Source organism: Erinaceus europaeus, chromosome 5 (assembly GCF_950295315.1).
Source record: "Erinaceus europaeus chromosome 5, mEriEur2.1, whole genome shotgun sequence".
In the NCBI taxonomy this organism is placed as follows: Eukaryota; Metazoa; Chordata; class Mammalia; order Eulipotyphla; family Erinaceidae; genus Erinaceus; species Erinaceus europaeus.
The window spans coordinates 122,355,169-122,378,661 of NC_080166.1; the positions used below are offsets into that span (position 1 = coordinate 122,355,169).

Sequence of the window (23,493 nt, forward strand, 5' to 3'; positions counted from 1 at the left end):
TGTTTGATCTCTAATGTTTTTGGATAAAATGAGATCAACTCTTGGACAACAGCCAAGAATGAAATGTCAGTTCACACTTGCAAATGGGGAGTTGTTCTTTAATCTCCAATCTAACAGAACGACCATAAAATGACTGGAAGAACCTGAGGGATTTCACTTTTTACTACAGCTGAAATTAACTGAATACCACAGAAGTGTTTAGTCTTTCTACTACCTGAGAAGAATCAGCATTCAATGAAATCAAAACATTACCAAGTCAGTGGTACTTAAAGCGGGGCTTGGCTTTAAGGCAATATAGTCTTAAGACATACAATCATAAAGACTTTAAGACAAAACAGTAATTCATACAAAAAAATATTATCAAACCAAATACCTCAGGTCTTGACATCAGTGTCTTTTTTTTAACTAAGCTCACATGGTCAAAGATACCCAAACCCAGATTTATTAGAAGTTTGTGGAAGAGTTAGAAACAATTTTTCCTTACTAGAATCAAATTAATCAAACTACCACCCATCATTAAGATCCAACAAGATTACACTATCTCAAAAAATGTACTGTGAGTCCTAAATGCTTTCAGAGGGGAACCTGGTCAATCAGTCTTTGAGTGTAGTGTGTGAAATACACTGCCAAATATCAGGCACAAGTGACAGATGACACTCCATCTATTCCAGACATAGTAAAATAGCCTCAGTATTGAGCCCTGCGAGTCCATAGAACCACCCACCTGGGCCTCTTTACTTCCAGGCCCTTCAGCCCTTATTAGGAAGTTTCCATCTCATGTAGTAACATACAGCCTCAACCTTATCTCATCTTCCTTAAACTGAGCCATCCTAAGTTATCCTGCAGTCAATTTTTTAAAAAACAAAAAAATGTTTTTTTAATGTCAGCAAAGTTACCACTGGGGATTCACTGCTCCCTGCAGTTCATTTTTTCTTTCTTCTAGATAGAGGGTGAGAGACCAGAAGGCAGAGAGGAAGAGAGAGAGAAACAGAGACACTGTAACACCACTCCACTGTCCACTGCTCCTGAAGCTTCCCCCTACAGAAACTCCCACATGGTGACCAGAGGTGAACTTGAGCCCTTGTGCGTAGTAACATGTGCAGTCTACTGGCTAAGTCACCAGCTGGCTCCTAAAAAAATTAATTCTTGGAGATCCAAAGAATTAAGACCATCTCATTCAGAAGCCTCTCCTAATCTTCTTCAAACTCAGATATTCTTTCTTCTGGGAAGTTAGTATCAAGTATCTTGATAATGTACTCTGCTTTTCACCACCCTTACTCCTAAGCTAAGTCATCTGATCTTTCTTTGTCTCCTTATATCACATAGAAGGGAATACCTGTCTCAGGACTGAGCACAGTATCTGGCACAGCATAACTAACCTTTATTGGTAACTGTTATGAAGGCCAATTGTGCTTAGTTAGTATCTGTACCACATAACTAATTTGAACTTTCTCATCTACTTCATTCCCTAATTTGTTTCATAATTAACACATACTCACACCAGGGAATGTTAGTTCCCCAGCTCTACAATAAAGCGTCTGGCAACAACACTCAGTACAGGGAATCAAGAATGAACATGTCTGACTTTTCTGAAAGAAACAACACTAAGGTGGGGAACACTACCAAACAAAGTTATAATTGTCATGTCCCAGTTTTTCCTGACAATGGGCACTTGTCAAGGCAATAATAGACTAGACCACCACCATATTTAATCACTTTTAAAAATTAAACTTCTAGGACTATACGGAGCTTGAAAATGGCAAAATGCAGGGGAAGACAGTGGAGCTCCAGGTCAGAAATTATTTACAAAGGAAGTTGTCTCCAACTTCATGACTTTAAAATGGAATACACACAGTACTTTGCTCTCTCTCATCCTATGTGCAGCAGGGGAAAAAAAAAAAAAGGCCCCCAAAGTTCCCATCCATTTTCTACCTATCTAATAACAATTTTTATCCAGTGGTAATAAGGAAATGACAATGATGTGATTCACAAAGGCCACATCTGAAATTTCACTTTAGCCTGGCTGATGCCAAATGTTTAAGCTAGAAAAAAAAAAATTGCCAACTTCTTGAAACACAGCTAGTTAGCATAAATTCAAGCGCAGCTCAGCAGGATTCTGGCATCAGGCCAATCACAAACTATAGAAAAAATAAATAAAAAGAAACACACAGAAGAGATGACTGTATCCACATAATATTCAATGGCTCAGATATCTGGGAACTTAATTTCACTAAATAAATTGATTTCCAAGGTACGACAAAGAGTTTTGCTTGAAGCTTAAATTCACAAACCATGATCTATAGAGAGTAAATGCTAAAGAAAGCTAACAACCTCAAACATACAAATGTCATCTCTATAAGTGAACTCTTACTTTATGTTCCACTAAGAAAATGTTGTCAGTTAAAACTGAAAGAGTCAACAATAATCAGACACCACAATTTCAAAGATATTAAGAGAGAAAAACAATGTACATCTTAGAATGGATGAAACACAGTAGACATTCCCCCACTGCATCTCCTTCATCTAACTCAATTTTTTTTGTGGGTGCTATGTTTAAAATGATCCTTGTATCTGAAAACCAAAAGTTCTGAAACAGAGGGCAACGCTAGTCATTCATATAGCCTCAGCTCTATAAACCCTGAACTTTCCTTTTAGACCAGTGAGGCTTTTTCGATGTATAGACTGAAGGTCAAGTTCAGGAAGCATTCTCAGTACAGTGCCTGGTACTCGGGAGACAACCTATTCATCTACTTACTTCCCTTACTTCATCTGGAAGCAGAAATGCTAGATACTCAGTTGTATTTCCAAGCATCTTCTGGGTGCCCTAAAATGTATCTAGACTGCACTAAATTGAAATAATATCCCATAAGCACTGTGGGAGACGATGAAAATGACTCAGATGACAGAGGAGAAGGGAGAAATACAAGACTGGGAAATAGGCTTACACTCCTTAATGTGTCTGCAGCATGACCTCATGCTGCTCAAGCTGTCTCCTATGCTCCAACATGAACAAGTCTCATAAAATGTCTGTATGTTTACACTTTGTTGGACCTTCTGCATTATGTGTAGGCTCAACAGATATCCTAAATTAGAACATGACATTGACTATATCAACATCACTCAGGATTATACGTTCTGAAAGCCCCATAAAAAAATGATCTAGACACAGTTCTTTTAAAGGATATCAGTAATTGGTTATAGAAGTTATGGAGTATCACTCTGCAATCAAAAAGATTATATGATGTCCTTTGGGACAAAATAGATGGAATTAAAGGTGACTAGGCTTAGCAAAATAAGTAGAGATGAAAGAAAACTACTGGATGGTTTTGCTCATGTGGAATCTAGAGAACTGATACACATGAAATTGCAAAAGAAAATAAGCAACTGTTTCTAAAGCTTTGTGAGAATTACGATGGTTATCTTTGTGAGGTGTGAGGGTAGGGACACAGAACTTTGGTGGTACGTGTGGTGTGGGAAAAAATAATCTCATAAAAAAATTAATTAAATTAAAAAATAAGATTACAGTCCTTCCTCTACTGAATATGGGCCCCAGATCAAACTGATGGGGTTTACAGTTAACAATATTTATATACTTTTCCCATATTTGGGAGCTACTCCCTGCCCTTACCCAGCTTTCTAGTCCTACTTCTGACTCTGACACCATCTCCCCAGACAGTACCTTTGGGCCATCTGCATGTTACCTGTTGGGTTCAGGCAAAAATTATGGGCCCCTTGGAATACACCTACAATAGATTTTCTAGTTTTTTCCAAATGGAGATCCCAAATCTCATCTGCTATATTCTTACCTTTAGGTTCCTGATTATTAAACAATTTGTTCCCAGACATTCATCTGTTTTTGGACACCTGGGTTGCTTCCAGGTTTATGCTATTATAAATTATGCTGCTATGAGCATATGTAAACACACATCTTTTTTGGATGAGTTTGTTTGATTTCTTAGGCTATATCCCTAAGAGAAGAATTACAGGGTAATAGGGTAGGCCTACTTCTAGCTGTGTGAGAGTTCTCTAGACTGTTTTCCACAGGGGTTGGACCAATTTACATCACAATCAGCAGTGCAAGAGGGTCCCTTTGCCCCAACAATCTCTCTAGCATTTGTTGTTGCAATTGTTTCTGATGAATGACATTCTCACAGGAGTGAAATGGTATCTCATTGTTGTATTTATTTGCACTTCTCTGATGTCAATGCTTTGTAGCATTTTTCATGTCTGTTGGCCTTTTGGATATCTTCTTTGGTGAATATTCTGTTCTATCCTTTTTCCACTTTTAGCTGGGGTGATTTGATGTATTTTTGGTGAGTCTGGTTTTTGATGAGTTTTGGTGAGCTCTTTCTATATTTTGGTTATTAGCCTTTGGTCTGATGTATGACTTGTACATATCTTCTCCCTCTGTAAGGAGTCTCTCTGTTTGGGTTATAATTTCTTTTGCTATGCAGAAGCTTTAATGTACTGCTGTGTTTGGTTGGCTAGAATTCTGTTCAATATTTTGGCATCTATGCTTATCAGAGATATTAGTCTGTAGTTTTTCGTTGTTCTTTTGTGTCTTTGTCTGTTTTTCATATCAGGATATTTTCATAGGAGGTGGAAGGGAGTACTCCTGTGTCTTCAATATTTTGGAAAAGCTTAAAAAGTATTGGGGCTGGGTTAACACTCAATTAAGCACACATGTTACCAGAGTAAGGACCAAAGTTTGAGCCCCCACTCCTCACCCGCAGAAGGGAAGTTTCATGAGCAGTGGAGTAGATCTGCATGTTTCTGTCTTTCTCTCTCCCTCTCCTACTCCCCTCCCAAACATTATGCCAGGAGCAGTAGATTCATAATGTTGGCACCGAGCCTCAATGGTAAGTCTAGTGGCAATAAAAATAAATAAATAAATAAATAAATAAACTATAGGTATTAACTCTTCTTTGATAATTTTGTAGAATTCATTTGTAAAACTATCTGTGCCTGGATTTTTATTGTCTTTCTTGCCTTTTTTTTTCCTTTTCGATAAAGGACTAGAAACAGAGAGATGGAGAGATAGAGAGAGACCCCAAGAGAAGGAGAGATTCATATAACACTGCTCCACCTCCTGTGAAGCATCTTCCATGCAGGTAGAAACTAAGAGCTCAAGAATAGGTCTTTACACAAAGTAACATGCACTCGGCCTAGTGAGTGACCACCAATCTGATCTGAGTGGATAGTCATTTGCAATCACTTGCGATTTCAAATTTACTTAGTTCCTGATAAGTTCACATCTGAGCAAATCACAAGCAGAAAAAGGGTACCTGTGAGAGGCACTAAGCAGGAGTGGCCTGTTTCTATTAATGCCTTGTCGGCACACTAAGCTCATTCCCACAGCAAACACAGGAAGGCAAAGAAAGTTAAATCCAGGTTAGGAGGAGGGAAAAAAAGGCATTAACTAAAAGGAACACTCAAAGTATACAGGAAATTTATTATTACACTTCTATTTTAACTCAGCTTCTTTCACATGACTCAAAGAGAGCAGAAAGTGTACTCCTAAATTTAAATAAATGTTCAAGGGCAGCAGTTAGCTTTATGTACAGAGGTTAATGGCAGGTTTTTAGACCAAAGTTATATAAAAAATAATACCTGAAGGATCAATGTATTTACCAATACTGACAGATGTTATACCAAAAGAAAATGCATCATCTTCCAGTTATTAAAAAAATTTCCAACATTGCCAAAGAACTGAAAGTATGAGTTTTTGTTTTCAAGTAGTGATGATGGATTTCAAATATCATCAGACTCTTCTATAAAGATGTATATTTGCATGACAATCATCACAAAGCAAAGGACAAAATCTACATGTGGGTATTCAGAGACTGCTCAAGAATCACATTTATTCTAGTGTCATGTTTCAGTGGAACCCAAATTACACTTCATCAGCTGCAGTCTTGACAAGAAATTAGCCAATGACTTTTGTCTGTTTAAACGAGAAGTGGCATTCACCATAGAGTAATTATAGTCAACTAAGTTTATCAGAGAGACAAAGCTGATTCAAAAAGAAAGTTTAACAAAGGGTTATCACTGGATTCAGTGGATATTCTAAGGAGACTACTCCAAACAAAACAACAGATTACTATAATTTAGATGTTATACCATGTTTCTTTCTGAAGGGAGCCGTGAATGAAGTCTATTTGCACAAATATATATATTCATTTCACCACATATACATCAAGGACTTCTCGCAGAAATACCATATAATTGTAAGTCATCATATTTTTTAAAATCAGAAGTTGCAACACCTTTTTAAGTTTAAAATGTACCCCCTTTTTAGCAGTAATGAAGAGTGCCGGGCTGAGCTTCATTGATGGGAGGCAGACGACCAGGGACTCATGGCTGGGTGGTACGCATTTCAGTCTTTATTCAAGCAGAATGCAGCGCAATCTAAGCCATCTAAACTAAACTAAACTCTAATCACAATCCTGTACTTATATATATATACTTGCCAAGTAGGGTGTAAACAGGATGTGACATAGAGAGGGTGGAGCAAAAAGAGATTGGTGAAAATCAGGGTGTGACAAGGAGAGGGGGTGGAGCAGGCAAGAATTCTACCACTGAACCACCAAAGCCCTGGAGGGAGGGTGGTGCTTAGTTAACAGTGGTTTATGCAAAAAGAATACAGTGTTAAGCAGGGGGAATTAAACCAATGAAACAGAAGGGGTTTTTAGAAGCAAAATTAGAAGCATACCAACAATGAAGCTATCAGGACTTAAGTTTCCTGTCTTCAATTTCCATATCTGTGATGCTTTGTGAGCAGAGAGGACACCAAGCCCAGTGGGGAGGGGAAAGACACAGGTATCTCAGAAAACCCCCAATCAATTGGTAAAATCATTAATGTTACAATTATATAAAATTATAAAGAGTAGTTAAATTTAGTAGGACATACTGTTAATTTCTCAGGCTGAAATTCTGTGAAGCGGTAAAAAAATAAAAGTTGTCAACTTTTACATCATATATCCTATATAAGTGTATTCAGTATCTTTTAGGACAAGATAATCATTTCAATGTCTGTAAGAGGCAGACAATGCTTAAAAGATCTTTAGCTGATATGAACAAACTTTTCTTGACACAGAAAATGAAGATGCCACTGAGGAACTCTTAGGCATATCTTCCAGACACTTAACACCACACAGTAACTAGGGGTGATGGCACAGTAGTAATACACAGTACTCGCTAGCATAAGGTCCTGAGTTCAATCCTTATCACCTCATGTACCAGAACAGTACTCTACTTCTCTGTCATTAATAATAAAAACAAAAAATAAAACACAATACAACATAGGGAAGCCATTTTAAAGTTAATTACCTATATTAATTGCAGTTTCTTGTTTGTCCCCTGTCAGCACCCATATTTTAATTTCTGCCTTCAGAAGAGTTGCTATTGTTTCTGGAACTCCAGCCTGAAGACGATCTTCTATTGCTGTGGCTCCAAGTAATAGTAAATTCTAAATTGGAAGATATCTTAGATTAAAGATTGGTATATAGAGAGCAGCATTAATCACAAAACTCTGACAAAAAAAAGCAGTCAAAATGTTTTGACACTTATTTCTTCTACATTAAACTATGAAAATAATGAGTGATATCTACAAGTGTGGAATATTTTTAAAATAATTTTTTAACTTTTATTATCTTTATTTATTGGATAGAGACAGCCAGAAATCGAGAAAGTAGGGAAAGAGAGGGAAAGAGAAAGACACCTGCAGCACTACTTTACTGCCTACAAAGCTCCCCCTGCAGGTGGGGACCAGGGATCGAACTCAGGTGCTTACACATTGTAACATGTGCACTCAACCTGGTGCATCACCACACAGCCCTCCAAGTGTGGTATTTTAAAAGTATTTAAAAGGTCGGGCTTTGGGAGTGGTTCACTTTACCCTGTTACATGGGAGCATGACAGACAGCACCAGGGAGAGCTCCATTGATGGTGGTAAGGTGCTTTGAATCCAGGGTTTACACATACAAACACACACAAACACACACACACACACAAACACACACACACACACACACACACACACACACACTAAAAATTGGGCCAGGGATGCAGCAGAGCAATATTACACATGGATGAGGCCCTGGGTTCATCAATTGGCACTGCATTAAAAGGCGGGGGGGGGGGGATATATATTTAATGGAATACTACTCTGCAATCAAAAAGATAATATTGTGTCCATCAAGACAAACTGAATAGAACTAGAAGTGATTATGCCTAGTAAATGAAGTAAAGTAGTGAGCAGCTACTGAAAGATTTTGTTCATATGCAGATCTTACAGAGTTAAAGCATATGTACTTGCAGGAGGGAGAAGGAAGAGGAGGAGGAGGAGCTCCTCTTTGTGAGAACTATGATGGTTATTGTTTGAGGCAGGGGGGACACAGAACTTTGGTGGTGGTATGGTTGGAACTATATCCTTATAGTATTATAATCTTATAAACCACTACCAAATCACTAATAAAAATGTTAAATAATAAAAGTAATTACTGATAAGAAAAATAATAAAAATTGCAAAGTTAGAGCCACTCTGTCCTTTGGGCAGCCAATCTTGCATTTATTTCTTGGTGCATAGGCATGTTAGGCTAGAGGCTATGTGGAAGGAGGATGTATCAGCAGGTTAACCCATGGACAATAACAGCACACAAGTCCTCATACTTCTTACTCCACTAAGGAGTCAAGTATCGTATTCAACTGAACAGGAGCAAAACTGATTCTTAATGACATACTTACCAGTCAATATAAGAGACACATGCTAAGATTAAACAGAGAAGAAATTATTCAAATAACTTAAGATGGAGGAACTTTAAAATGTTGTCCCTGGGAGTCCTCTTCATAACACAGGAAGTTTATGGCAGGGGGCTGGGCAGTAGCTCCATGGGTTAACATGCACATCGAAGCAAGCACAAGGATCCTGGTTCAAGTCCCCAGCTCCCTCCTGCAGGGGGGTTGCTTCACATGCATTGAAGCAGGTGTCTATCTTTCTTTCCCCCTCTCTTTTTTTAAAAGATTTTTTAATATTTATTTCCTTTTTGTTGCCCCTGTTGTTTTTATTGTTGTTGTAGTTATTGTTGTTGATGTTGTCATTGTTGGATAAGACAGAGAGAAATGGAGAGAGGAGGGAAGACAGAGATGGGGAGAGAAAGACACCTGCAGACCTGCTTCACCGCTTGTGAAGCGACTACCCTGCAGGTGGGGAACCAGGGTCTCGAACCAGGATACTTATGCCACTCCTTGCACTCTGCGCCACGTGCACTTAACCTGCTACGCTACCGCCGGACTCCCTCTCTCCCCCTCTCTATCTTCCCCTCCTCTCTTGATTTCCCACTGTCCTATCCAACAAGAACAACAGGAATAACATCAATAATAATAACAATAACAATGACATCAATAATAATAACAACAATGATAAACAACAAGGGCAACAAAAGGGAAAATGGCCTCCAGGAGCAGTGAATCTGTAGTGCAGGCACCGAGCCCCAGCAATAACCCTGGAGGCAAAAAAAAAAAAGAGGTGTGGCTATGCAGAGCCTGGAACTGCTTTGCCTGGTGTTCTGGAAGATTCTGGAAGCTCAGCACAGAAGACCTACCATCCCTTCTCCCCTCCCCAGAGTTCCTCCAAAACAGAGCACCTGCTGGTGAGATGAACCAGTGGCTCCCTAAGTACCATTATGTGCCTAGCAAATCACCTTTTCAATGGCCTTTTTCCAATGCTAACAATGTTGGAACTCCCAATACCGCAGGGCAGTTCTACTCCTACACAAATTCCTTTAAAAAGATGGCAAACATAAAACTCAAACAAAAACAGTGCAAAAATCTAAGCATTTTTAAAAACACATATGCAAAATAAGAAATAATTCTTGTGTGTGAGAAAAAGTAAATAAGTGAAGACTTCAGATGACAGCAACTATATAACGGACTGATGATTCACAACACAAAAAAGAAAAAGTAATTATAATCCAAGCCTGAGATTTGAGAGAACACAATATACACAAATGTACCAGAAAGTCACTTACAGTGTTTTGACCTGATACTTCTTAAGTTATTATTAATGATTAGCTGAGGGTGGGTAGATCTTTTTGATCACATTTAAAAGGTAGATATTTCTTAAGACAAAGAAAGGAGGGGGCCGGCTGGTAGTGAAGCGGGTTAAGTGCACATGGTGCGAAGCTCAGGGACCAGCTTAAGGATCCCAGTTCAAGCCCCCAGCTCCCTACCTACAGGAGGGTAGCTTCATGGACAATGAAACAGGTCTGTAGGTGTCTTTCTTCCCCCCTCTCTGTCTTCCCCTCCTCTTTCGATTTGTCTCTGTTCTATCCAACAACAGCACTAATGGCAACAATAACAACAACAACAAGGGCAACAAAAGGGAAAAATGGCCTCCAGGAGCATCTGATTAGTAGTGTAGGCACCGAGTCCCAGCGATAACCCTGGAGGCAACAACAACAAAAGACAAAGAAAGGAACACTTAATTGAATATTAATAGTGAATTAAGATACTTATAAGAAAACAGAACATCACTGGGCACCAAGAGGATGCCTATTCAGTGTTCAGCCTCTCACTGAATCTGTAATCCTGCTATAGCATATACAAATTACCTTCTCAATGATCTCGTAACACTCTTCTAAACGTTGCGCTCTGTCTTTCAATATAGTGCTGGCTTCTTGATAGACTTTCAGCCATTCCTCATACTCATTCTCAGAGAGGTCAGCATAAGCAACACAGAGTGTCCTCAAGCCTGCAAAACAGTCACAGAGTAGCCCAGTGATGGCACTGAGGACAAGAGCAGGCTTGATACCTTACCATCTAAGTGGCATCATATGGTTCCGTTTAATTCTGGCATGCTCACAGCAATCTGTATTTAGATCGTTTTAATTCAACTTTTCACACCTGAAAGGGGAATTTGAAAATAACTCTACTGTCACTAGGAAAATATCTCAGCTGGAAGAGCACTCAACTTGCATGTCTGAGACTCTCTACTAGCTCCCCAGTACAGCATGTACTATAGTAGTGCTCTGATATCTCTCTCTTTCTCTCTCTTTTTTTTAAATATTTATTTCATTTATTTATTCCCTTTTGTTGCCCTTGTTGTTTTATTGTTGTAGTTATTATTGTTGTTGTCGTTGTTGGATAGGACAGAGAGAAATAGAGAGAGGAGGGGAAGACAGAGAGGAGGAGAGAAAGACACCTGCAGACCTGCTTCACCGCCTGTGAAGCAGCTCCCCTGCAGGTGGGGAGCCGGGGTTCGAACCGGGATCCTTATGCCAGTCCTTGTGCTTTGCGCCACCTGCACTTAACCCGCTGCACTACAGCCCGACTCTCTCTCTCTCTCTCTCTATCTTTCCCTCTCCCCTCTTCCTCTTTCATGTGAATCAATCTCTGTGTACATATAATATTGAAAAAGGAAAATAAAACTTTTAAAAAGTAATAACTTTGCTGAATTGTGACAGAAACCACCTCCAACATGTACTAGAGAGTACAAGGAAACTACAAGAGTGGAGTCCCCACAGAAGTAAGTTTAGGAGCCAGAGGTGACCTCTGCAGGACCTTGCCCTCAATGTAGAACAACAGTGGTAGAAATTGCCCCACTCTCCGAAGGGAAGACCTCCACTTGAGGAAGACGGGTCCTGAAATGAGTGCAGCCTAGAGTATTCCTAGCTATGACCACAGAAAGTGACCTTAGACCAACAGGGATGCAGAAGATATACAGGCTCCTCTGCTAAGAATGAATAGACATGGGCTCTAGGTCAGATCAATGGGGTTTACAGTTCACGGTATTTATATACTTTTCCCATATCTGGGAACTTCTCTCTGACCGTATCCAGCTTTCTAGTCCTATCCTCAACTCTGACACCATCTTCCCAGACAATACTTTTAGCTCACCTGCATGTTAGCTATCAGGCTCAGGCAAAAATTAGAAAAGTCGTGGGCCCCTTAGAATATACCTAAAATAGACTTCCTAGTTCCTTCCAACATGAAGACCCCAAACTTCATCTACTATACTTTTACCTTTAGGTTTCTTATTATTAAACAAATTGTTCTGCCTTATATCTTAATGCTTTTCAGCCACCAAATTGCAGATGCTACCATGATGCCAACCTGACTTCCCTGGGCAGATGACCTCACCAATATGTCCTGGAACCCCACCTCCCCAGAGCCCTCCCCAGCTAGGGAAAGATAGAAATAGGCTGGGGTATGGATCTACCTGTCAACACAGGTCCAACAGAGAAGCTATTACAGAAACCAGACCTTCCACCTTCTGCATCCCATAAAGATCTTTGGTCCATACTCCCAACACGATAAAGAATAGGGAAACATCCAATGGAGGGGAGGGGATATGGAACTCTAGTAGTGGGAACTGTGTGGAATTGTACCTGGTTTTACCACAATCTTGTGAAACATTATTAAATCACAAATAAAATAAACAAAATAAAATGATCCAGCTATGCCTATGCAAGCAAGAGGCAAGAACCAGCAGACAGAGAGTACATTGAAAGGCAGCAATAAGCTCCAATGTGTTATCACATGAAACAGTCAGGCTTTCAAGCAACTACACCTATATAGGAATATACACATGTGTCAACAAAGTGAGAAAGGAGACGCCAACACTTTAAGCAAAGCCCCAGCTTTCTTCACCTTCTCTTTCAAGAAAGCCTGGCTGTGCTGTTGTTCAAAGCCTTCTAGAGACCTCCTTTCCTGGTCTATCCAGGTTCAGTAAACTATTAGAGTCTTAAGATAACAGCTAAGCCTGACCCCCACAGTATTAAAGGAAGCTTCAATGCTATAGTCTTTTTTTTTTTTTGAACCAGAGCACTGCTCAGATTAAAAAAAAAAAACTAGTATACTCATGGGCTCTTTGGAATAACTGAAATAGGGCTACTAACGATCTACAAAACAAAGACCCCCCCAACTCTTCATATAAACTTTTCTATTTTTCAGCCTTTAAGTTCATGGTTAGTCAATAATTTTTGGGGGGGGCTCTATATATTAACTCTTTTTTCAGCCACCAGGTTCCAGATGCTAACATGATGCCAAACAGACTTCCCTGGGCAAACAACTCCACCAATGTGTCCTGGAGCCCTGCTTCCCCAGAGCCCTGTCTCACTAGGGAAAGAGAGAGACAGGCTGGGAGTATGGATCAACCTGTCAATGCCCATGTTCAGCAGGAAAGCAATTACAGGAGCCAGACCTTCCACCTTCTGTACCCCATAAAGTCCCTTGGTCCATATTCCCAGAAGGATAAAGAATAGGAAAGCTATCAAGGGAGGAAAAGGGATATGGAGTTCTGGTGGGAATTGTGTGGATTTGCACCCCTCTTATCCTATGGTTTTTGTCACTGTTTCCTTTTTATAAATAAATTTTTAAATGATAATTAGCTAAGCTAATATCACAAGGACAATGAGAGTTGAGAAAGAATAGTCTAAGTTTTCTAAGGAAAGAAATGACAAGCTTCCAGGTGAGTCTACATATTATGAACTGGCCTAGGCCAGTTTTCCCTATGGATGGGATCAGCAGAGTCATGTGAAGGAAGCTGAGAAGGAATTTTTTAGTGCATCTCACTTCTGACAGAGGCGCAGAATATGGAGGGTGTATAGGGATTGGAACTAGAAAAACACACTGCTGTGAAGCAAGTCAAGCCCTGTATCACAGTTTGTATATTCAGGACAGACTGCTCACCCAAGCATCAGCCACACATGTATGAGAGGACAGATAGGTAAAAATAACATCATCTCCCAGACAATAAGTAGGATCTACCTGCATATCAGATTTCAGGCTCAGGGAAAAAAAAAAACTAGTATAGTCACAGGCCCTTTGGAATAGAACTAAAATATCCCTACTAGCTATCTACAAAATGGAGACACCCCCCCCCCAACTCTTCATCTGCACTACTCCAGCCTTTAGGTTCATGATTAGTCAACAACTTGTTTGGCTTTTTATGTTAACTCTCTTTTCAGCCACCAGGCTCCAGATGCTATCATGATGCCAACCAAGCTTCCCTGGACAGACAACCCCACCAATATGTCCTGGAGCTCCGATTCCCCAGAACCCTGCCCCACTAGGGAAAGAAAGAGGCAGGCTAGGAGTATGGAGGAACCTGTCGATGCCCATGTTCAGCAGGGAAGCAATTATAGAAGCCAGACCTTCCACCTTCTGCATCCCACAATGACCTTAGGTCCATACTCCCAGAGGGTTAAAGAATAGGAAAGCTATCAGGGGAGAAATGGGATATGGAGTTATGGTGATGGGAATTGTGTGGAGTTGTACCCCTTTTTAGCCTATGGTTTTGTAGTGTTTCTTTTTTATAAATAATTTTTTTTTAAAATAGCTTCTAGTAAAACCAGGCTGGTAGCTTCTTAAGAACCTGAGGCTGAATACATTCTCACAGCCCAGAAATTGGGCCATTCTATCTCTACATTCCCTAAGTTGGTGCATAACATGGAAACACATAGGTTAAAAACAATGGTGGCACTTAAAAAATTATATTTCTAACAAGAAATGATAACCATGGACATACAAAAAAAATCTTCAAATTAATCCCTAAAATATGTAATCTAAGCATTTTACTTCAGTTGTTCTAAAAATTAAATATATTTTAAGATATAAATATTCCTAAGTACAAAGATCCTAAGAACTTCCTAATCAGGAAGTTTTATCCCAGTGCATAAACAATATCTTTTTATTTTTGTCTATCATAGGGCATAAACAATAAAGCAAACAATGAGGAGAGTTGAATATTGTTTTCAATCTGTGTCAACAGAGAGGCTGGTATTAAGCCTTAACCACTATGTAGCACATTTTCATTAATTTGGGTAAATAAATAAAAATCTGTTTTTAATGGAAAAAAAACAACATTTCTCAATGTCACTCACCTTCTGTGGCAAAATATTCCAGATGGCATAATGTTTCCTCCATGTATTTTGAATCTCTTGAAAGCCTCTCAAAAATGACATTATCCTAAAAGAAAAAAGAGGGGAGGAAGGGAGAACATGGTGATTGGCAAAACAAACCTCCCTGTCAACATTCTTAGGATACTCTCTTTCAGTAGTATTTACTCTTTTGCATGCGTACATGAGTGGGCAAGTAGAAATAGAGTGTTTGGCTGCATCCCTAAGCTGCGGAAAGCAAACTGTGCATAGGTGTGTCTGAACACAAACACAATGGGAAGGACCATAGGTAGCAGGACACCAAAGTGGCTGCATTCACCTAAATATGCAAAACTCACACCAAAGGTCACGTGGCTTTTATTTACTGCAGAAGTAGAATGGATAAAATGCACGTCCTGAATTACTTAAACACATCCCATTTCCTGAAAAAGCAAAAGCTTCTCCCTGGGAAAGGGCATAGACAGCACTAGTCAGTTTGGCAGGGAAGCATTCAGGCATCATTTCAACTCCTTCCTCCACAGTGGTTTTCACGACCGGCATCAGAGCTAGGAGACTGGATGCCACCAGTCCTCCACCAAACTGCAGAGCCTGAGGAAACAGATTTTTCAGAGGAATCTAGTATTGTTGAGGGGGAAGATTTGAAGGAAATTTAGTCCCATGAAAACAAAATAAAAGCATTTTCATATTTACACTATTCTGTAGTTAGGGGCTTCTTCTATGGTACTTCAGACATAATGGTGAATAAAGAGTATCTATATCATGCTGGAGAGACAAAAACTTGCTTTCAGGTCTAAGCCTGAGCTGGTCTGTTTCTTTCTTCTCTCTTTCTCTCTCTCTCTCTCTCTCCCTCCATCTCTATCTCTATCTTTATATCTCTAATTAATAAATAAAAGTAAGTAGAACGGGGGTCGGGTGGTGGCACAGTGGGTTAAGCGCACGTGGCGCAAAGTGCAGGGACCAGCGTAAGGATCCCAGTTCGAGCCCCCGGCTCCCCACCTGCAGGGGAGTCGCTTCACAGGTGGTGAAGCAGGTCTGCAGGTGTCTATCTTTCTCTCCCCCTCTCTCTCTGTCTTCCCCTCCTCTCTCCATTTCTCTCTGTCCTGTCCAACAACAAAGCAACGCCAACAATGGCAATAATAACCGCAACGAGGCTGCAACAACTAGGGAAACAAAAGGGGGGAAAAATGGCCTCCAGGAGCGGTGGATTCATGGTGCAGGCACCGAGCCCAGCAATAACCCTGGAGGAAAAAATTTTTTAAAAATTAAAAAAAAAAAAGTAAGTAGAACATGGAAGAATACAACCTAAGTGATCTGGAATGAAGTTTTTCTATAAACAGAATTCTTTAAAGGGTTCAGATATAACACCTTTGGGACTCATAGGCATCACTCATTTTTTAAAAGTTCTGGCCAAACTGAACTGAAATAAGACAAGTCTCTTTCTACAATTAGTAAAGATCAGTAAGATTGTGAACAAGCCATTATCCTCAAAATAGCTTCATATTCCTTATATTCTCATAAAAATAGTTTTATTAACTCTTTCCCTCAACACATAAGACCAGGATTTAGCAAGATATAGTTTTGCAAGTGAGGTACATACACAGAACATCTCTTCTTGATAATACATTTAGATTGGATTACCAGCAATTAGGACAAATAACCTGGCTCGTAGCCAGTGAGCGATTTCTCAGGGCTAGAGCAGAGGACCTGCATGTATGAGGCCCACGTTCAATTCTGACACCACCATATTGCAGAGTTAAGTGGTATTCTCAATAGCAGTGTTCTGATCAAGTCCAAAAAAGAAATGATGCTTGTCCTGGTAAACTAATGAAAGACAGATACTCTCTTCTTCCTTGCCATGTAACTCCCCATGAGGACTAAAAATTAAACCACAACAACTGAGAAAAATAACTGCTAGAGAATCATCAGAGTGCTTAAAAAAACATTATCACAAGTCCATACAGATTACCTAATCTTCCCAGAGTCACAGCCAATGATGGTAAAACTAGGGTCATGATCCATACTCGAGAATTTTACAGAATTTCTTGGTACTGTTTCTGAAACTATGGACTAGAAGCAAGAGACTTACTGACCATCTTTACCATCTTTATTGATAGAACCAGTTCCTCAGTAGATTTCTAACAATTCCTCTACTTCACAGCCAACTTTTCAACCTCGAGCAAATGAATAAGGAGCACCACGGTCAGGAAAAGCAGCCACCAAGAACTGCCCACTATGCCAGGCAGGGAGCAGCAGTACTTACAGCTCCTTTGCAGTAGAGACGGAGTTGTCCTGAAGGAGTTCGGACAATCACCGACATTCTCTTTCTGTTACTGTAAGTGTGCAAATAACGAAAAGAAATAGTCACTGGTCTGTTTTCTAGGGCCCATAACCCATGATCAACAACCAAGGAAAGACCATGTAGTCTGGTCTGGCTGGTCCCAAAATGGCCAAATTCCCTCCTTCCTCCAAGCCAAATTTTTAGGGTAGTGTATATACCATTTTTATTTATATGTAATGAGCAAAAAGTTACTCCTTTTCCTACCAGCTACTTTTTAATAGAGTGAGGCAGAAACAGAATTTGAACCATCTACTATGTACATCTAATTTTCTTCCAATAATATTCTGTAAAAGATTTTACCTCATTTTAGAATTCAAAAATACTGTGTAAACTAGTTAGAAAAGTATCAAAAGGGAAAGCTCACTATAAATCAACTTAACTCCAAAGCTTTTCTTTCTGCTTTTTTTTTTAACTTAGAGTAGAAATAAACTATCACTCCTAATGTAACACCAAGGCATACTTAATTGCTCCTCTCTCCAGCCCAGTAAAGATGCCTCTTTATTCATCTTACCTCATATGTCTTCACCATTCATAGTCTTTAATGCTTCTCTACTGCCTACAAATTCCTCTTCCTGAAGATCTCCACCCACCTCTGCAGACTTGCTGCCTCTCCTATGAGCCCTCTCTTAAATCACCAGGTCAGCTATAATGGGCCCTCACCACTCATCTTTTTGGCTTTTCAGTCAGATCATTTCCAGTAGAGAGGACATCCTCTCACCAACTTTGTATACAAACTGTATATTCTAACACAGAACTCTACAAGGACTGTGCTTGAACTCTCTCTCTTTCTCTCTCTCTCTCTCCCTTTCTCTCTCTCTCTCTCTCTCTCTCTCTCCCTTTCTCTCTCTCTCTCTCTCTCTCTCTCTCTTTCTCTCTCTCTCTCTCTCTCTCTCTCTCTCTCTCTCTCTGCTACCTAGCAGATAAGTGCTCTCAGCAGAGTTATTGATCCACAGCCTCCATTTCTGAATGTATAAAGCCATGAAGTCTCCAACTATATCAGAGGCGCACCATCAGGATTCAGAAGCATCTAGAAAAAGATGAGTCAACTAAAAAGGGGGGGGAGGGTCGGGAGACAGTTTGGACACAGAGCACCCATTTTGCCACATGTAAGGATTCAGGTTTTGAGTCTTGCCAGGAACCATTTGAAGTTACCATGCACAACACCAAGGGGAAACTCCATGGATGGTGGAGCAGTGCTGAAGTGCCTCTCCCTTTCTAGAAGCCCCTTTCTATCAAAAAGAAAAAGTTTGCAGGGAACAGTGGAATTGTGCAGGCATAAATAAAAGAAAGAACTATAAATGATCTTTTCAGTTCCTTTAATTCTCCCATGTCTATTTATTTATTTATTTATTTTTGCCTCCAGGGTTATCACTGGGGCTCAGTGCCTACACTATGAACACACTGCTCCTGGAGGCTATTTTCCCCTTTTGTTGCCCTTGTTGTTTATCATTATTGGTATCCTGTCATTGTTGTTGGATAGGACAGAGAGAAATCGAGAGAGGAGGGAAAGAGAAGGATAGATACCTGCAGACCTGCTTCACTGCTTGTGAAGCAAGCCCCCTGCAGGTGAAGAGCTGGGGGCTCAAATAGGCATCCTTACACAGGTCCTTGCAACAAAGCGTCATGTGCATTTAACCCGCTACGCTACCGCCCTGCCCCCTCCCATGAATTTTTAATGTATCCTCATGTCTCCATGAACTCACCCCTCAGAGAGAGAGAGAGATGAGAGGAAAAGATATGACCTGCTTTCCTTTTTTGCCTCCAGGGTTATCGCTGGGGCTCTGGTACCTGACCTACAAATCCACTGCTCCATGGAGGCCATGTTTTTTCTCTCCTTTGTTGCTCTTGTTATTGTTGTTGTTGGATAGGACAGAGAGAAGTTGAGAGAGGGGAAGACAGAGGGAGAGAGAAAGATAGACACCTGCAGACCTGCTTCACCCCTTGTGAAGTAACACTTCTGCAGGTGGGGAGCCAGGGCTCACACCAGAATCCTTATACCAGTCCTTGCACATCGCACCATGTGCACTTCAGCCACTGCACTACTGCCCAACCCCTGCTTTATTTTCTTTAATGAAAGTAATATACTCCAGGGTGAAGAGGGTTTGTGTAGATATATTTATTAATTTAAGCACCAAAATTAATCATGCAACCATGTGAATGCTCTAATGAAGTTATTAAACACATGTGTACTATGTGTGTATGTATTTTATTTCTAGTACATGAAAGATAAACATACCTAGAAAATTCCAGGACATTAAGGATTCCAAACGTCTGTTCCTGGCCCATCTAAAGTAAGAAAAACACTCTTTTACCTGAGATATAAAACTTTAAAATCTCAAAGTAACTGATGATAGACACACACACACACACACACACACACACACACACACACCTGCACCTGGAACCAATAAACTGACACACCACCCAACCATCACAGGTTCTCTAGTTCTTTCCCTTTACAAGTCTTTTCCAAAGGTAGATTTTCTGTCATTTTAGTGGGGTCATAGCCCCCCCTTCTGGTATTTTCTTATTTTTCTAGAATTAGTGTGAAGATTCTAAAAGCTGGCAAATTCCAAGACAGAAAAGAAAGGAAACAAGCTACACAGTTCCAATTGAAATCTTGGGACCCAGTAGACTCCTACATTCAGAATGGACAGATTTTATGAAAGTATAAACCTACATGACATGCCATAACATTGAAACAGCATTGCAAAATGCACAAATTACAAATAGCTCCCTATCACATCTCAAAGTTTTGCTGCCTATGCCCCAAACTGATAAAAAGGAAATGCTTTAGTAACTCAAAGTATTTTTGATTTTTGGATTTATAAATAAGGGGTCATGGGCTAGGGAGACAGCACAATAGTTATGCAAAAAGACTCCCATGCCTGAGACTCCGAAGTCCCAGGTTCAATCCTAAACACTACCCACTACCATAAGCAAGAGCTAAGCAGTGTTCTGGTCTTTCTGTCTGTCTGTCTCTCTCTCTCTCTCTCACTAAAACAAAATAAAGGTTAAGAAAGGGAAGAAGGAAGGTAGGAAGAGAAGAAGGAAGAAAGAAAGGAAGGGTGGAAGGAAGGAAGGAAGGAAGGAAGGAAGGAAGGAAGGAAGGAAGGAAGGGAGGTCCTACATTTTGTTTGAAGGCATTTAACCAAATTTCCTTTTTATTCAAGTTCTTCAATTTTGAAAGTCAGCATTCTCAATTTTATCCAGAAAAATTCCAGATTATGTCACCACTATTTTTCTTTTTATTTTGTGTGTTGTTTGTTTACAAGTTTTGTTTGTTTTGATTCAGGATTCAATTCTGGCTTATAGTGGTACTGGGTATTGAACCTGGGGCCTCTGAACTTCAAGCAGGAAAAGTCTGTTGCATGCAGCACTATGTATCTCTCTAGTCCACAGTCACCAATTTCAAACTTCTTAATCCAACCTGCTATCTACCTGTCCAATAGGAGAGTATGAGTTTTTGGAATTCAATAGATAATTTCTACTTCATTTTCTGCCATTAAGTATGTGACTTACTTATGAAAAGTGACAGTAACTGTCCCTGAGGTTTGAGAAGCAACAGGTAAAGTAACACTCAGGGTATGGCTGACCCCTAGCAGTATGGAAAAATATTACTGCCCCAATTACATCCTGACTTCGTCAGTTCTCATACCACTCTCTCTGCAACCCCCACTTCCCTTTCTCTCCATTCTATCTCAACACTGTCATATCCCTGCTCAGATGGGTCCACTGCTACCTCAGCCCTTAGTACCAAGGCTGGGACTGCTAGGAGCTGAGCCTTCTCCATGGTTATTCTACCATCACTCCAGCATGCCTATAGACTTGACTGTTAAGATAAACAGTAAGAGGCTGAAGACATCGTTCACACACTTTGCCATGGGTGCAGCCCAAGACTGAAGCCTGGCACCACATGAGAGGTGCTGGTGCTATGATGCTAGATGAAGCTCTGCTGTTGTGGTGTCTCTGTCTGTGTCTCTCACTATATAGTTGAGATGAATGAAAAGGGGGCCCTTTTGAAATCAGGTGTACATAAAGTCCTCACTCTGAAAATAAAAACAGATTTCAGTAAATCCAGCTCATATCTAATAACTATCTTCTGAATTTGTGGTTTGGTGATTTCCCCAATACGAACAGCTGAATAGGTTTTTTTCCCCCAGAGTTATTACTTATGTCTTAACAAACATAGCATGCAACTCAGAGCATCAACCCTCTTTCCATAATGATGGAAGCCATAATTATGACATCTAAAGGTTTTCTAGTACATCATTTTTATCTGACTCTTTGAGCTAAGCAGAGGCAGCCCTCTCTACCAGTCTTCCTGGGAAGTCTCCACCAGCCCTGACCATTGTTGTTGCAACACAACTGACAGTCCTAGAGGATACAAAGTTCTTCAATCAGGAGGGAAAGAAACTGCATTTGTGAAAAGCATCTATGAAGGAATTCTAAGTGCAGTCAGTTCCACCTTTTAATGATCCAATACTTCCCTAAGCTAAGTGCCTCGGAAATTAAGTAAATATCGTCTGAGGTGGCCAGGTGGTGGCTTACCCAGGAGAGCAAAAAAATTGCAAAATCCATGGCCCTGAATTCAAGGCCTCAGTCCCCATCTTCAGGGGGAAACTTCACAAACAGTGGAGTAGTGCTGCATGTGTCTTTCTTCTATCTTTCTCTCCCTCCCTCCTTCCCTATCTCTCACCCTCTATCAAAAAAAAAAAAGACACTGAGAACAGTGGAATCATGTAAGCATCAATCCCCAGCACTAACACAGGTAACAAAAAAGTAAGTAAAAGTCATCTGCATCTCTACTCCATTAAAAATAAAAAGAAACTGAAAATATCAAGAAACTGGTACTTCATATGAAAATTTTGTCTAGGTTTTTGCCTATAAATAAAAGAAAGAATTGCGATTTCCAAGTTAGGAACAACATCAAGTTACTATATCAGTCAGAAGTGTACTTGAAATGCATTGAAGATCTCTAGTGCTAGAGAGCACATAAAGCCAAAAATCACAATAACCCATGTGCCCTCTTCTAGTTTAGGGGTAAAGAAAGGCAGAGGGAGAGGGCAGCTCCAGCAAATGCAGCTCCTGTAACTGGCCATCACTACAAATGTCAGTGCTTCACAATCCTGCCCATCAATTTCCTCTCCTGCCTATCTTCAGAGTTCTTTTTTTTTTTTTTCATTTAAAATTATCCCTAACACAAATTTCTCCCTCTAGTTCACTGAAAGAGAAACTTATGGGAAAATAATAAAATAAACTCCCCAATTTCAGACACAGAGGCTCGCTCTCTCTCTCTCTCTCTCTCTCTCTCTTTTTCCTAAGTATCTTAAGTATCTTTCTCTACCCACCCAAGGGGACTGGGACTAGGGATTGATGGCCTTAAGGTTATGAGCTACTAGGTGCTGAGGCTCCAAACAGGAACAGATGTGTTTGCAAGGATGAGTGGGCCATGAAGTCATCTTTCCAGCTATCACAGAACAAAAAGAATGCTTGTCTTAGCTGAAGATAGTTGCAAGTCAGTAGACTCTTTAGAGAGAAAAATGACTGCAATTCAAAAACACCACCAGCTTTTCAATGGGTCTAATTCAGAAGATACACGTATAAATCTAGGTATAATATTTATGACAAATAAACCATTTCAGTATAGAGTCCCAAGAATCAGTATTCTGTTTCATGGAAAGGAACTGAGGTAAGTCACTTACTGCTTCTATGATGACTGAGTATGGAGTTCTGCCTGTGAAGACAAAGCCCAGCTTCTTAGCTCCTTTCACCAAAGCAGCTTCATCTGTCAATAAAAAATGTGTACACAATAACTAATTGCTGCTAATAATGGAGATCAATTGAGCAAGTATTATTTTAAAGTTAACAAGTTCTTCACTAGTTGAGAAGGCCTGGTCACACTCAAGCATATGGTGCCTCAGGCTACAGAAGGCTCTGGCTCACTGTCTTCCACCAGGATCTGAAAGCAACATTGTCATAAGACAGGAAGCCACAGGCCAAACTAACTCTCCAGAACATGAGGGAATACACACCTGCTGTTCTCATGGGGTCCAGTTCTCTCTGAGTGAACTGAAGAAATGTCCCCAAGAAGCCCCCTTGAAGCCTCTCCTCTAAGTAAGCAGGATTCACAGAGCACCCAGCAGTGGGCAGAGTGTTCACTGGGCTTTAGAAATTCCACAAGGGATGGGTGACGGAACAAAAAAACAAACAAAAAAAAAAGCCAGGCTACTTCCCCTTGAGAACTCTGTCTAGTGT

General features: G+C 40.2%; 1 protein-coding gene across 4 annotated transcripts in view; it reads right to left on the minus strand.

Moving 5' to 3' along the window:
- ATP8A2 (ATPase phospholipid transporting 8A2) overlaps positions 1–23,493 on the minus strand; it is a 641,523-nt gene that overhangs the window by 443,963 nt on the left and 174,067 nt on the right. For all 4 annotated transcript variants that reach the window (XM_060191722.1, XM_060191724.1, XM_060191721.1 and 1 more), the window contains exons 18-23: positions 22,941–23,023; positions 19,472–19,521; positions 17,158–17,227; positions 14,883–14,967; positions 10,611–10,750; positions 7,330–7,468 (exon numbers count right to left, since the gene is read on the minus strand). In XM_060191722.1, coding sequence (XP_060047705.1) covers positions 7,330–7,468; positions 10,611–10,750; positions 14,883–14,967; positions 17,158–17,227; positions 19,472–19,521; positions 22,941–23,023 — 567 coding nt within the window. The remainder of the gene's footprint in view (positions 1–7,329; positions 7,469–10,610; positions 10,751–14,882; positions 14,968–17,157; positions 17,228–19,471; positions 19,522–22,940; positions 23,024–23,493) is intronic.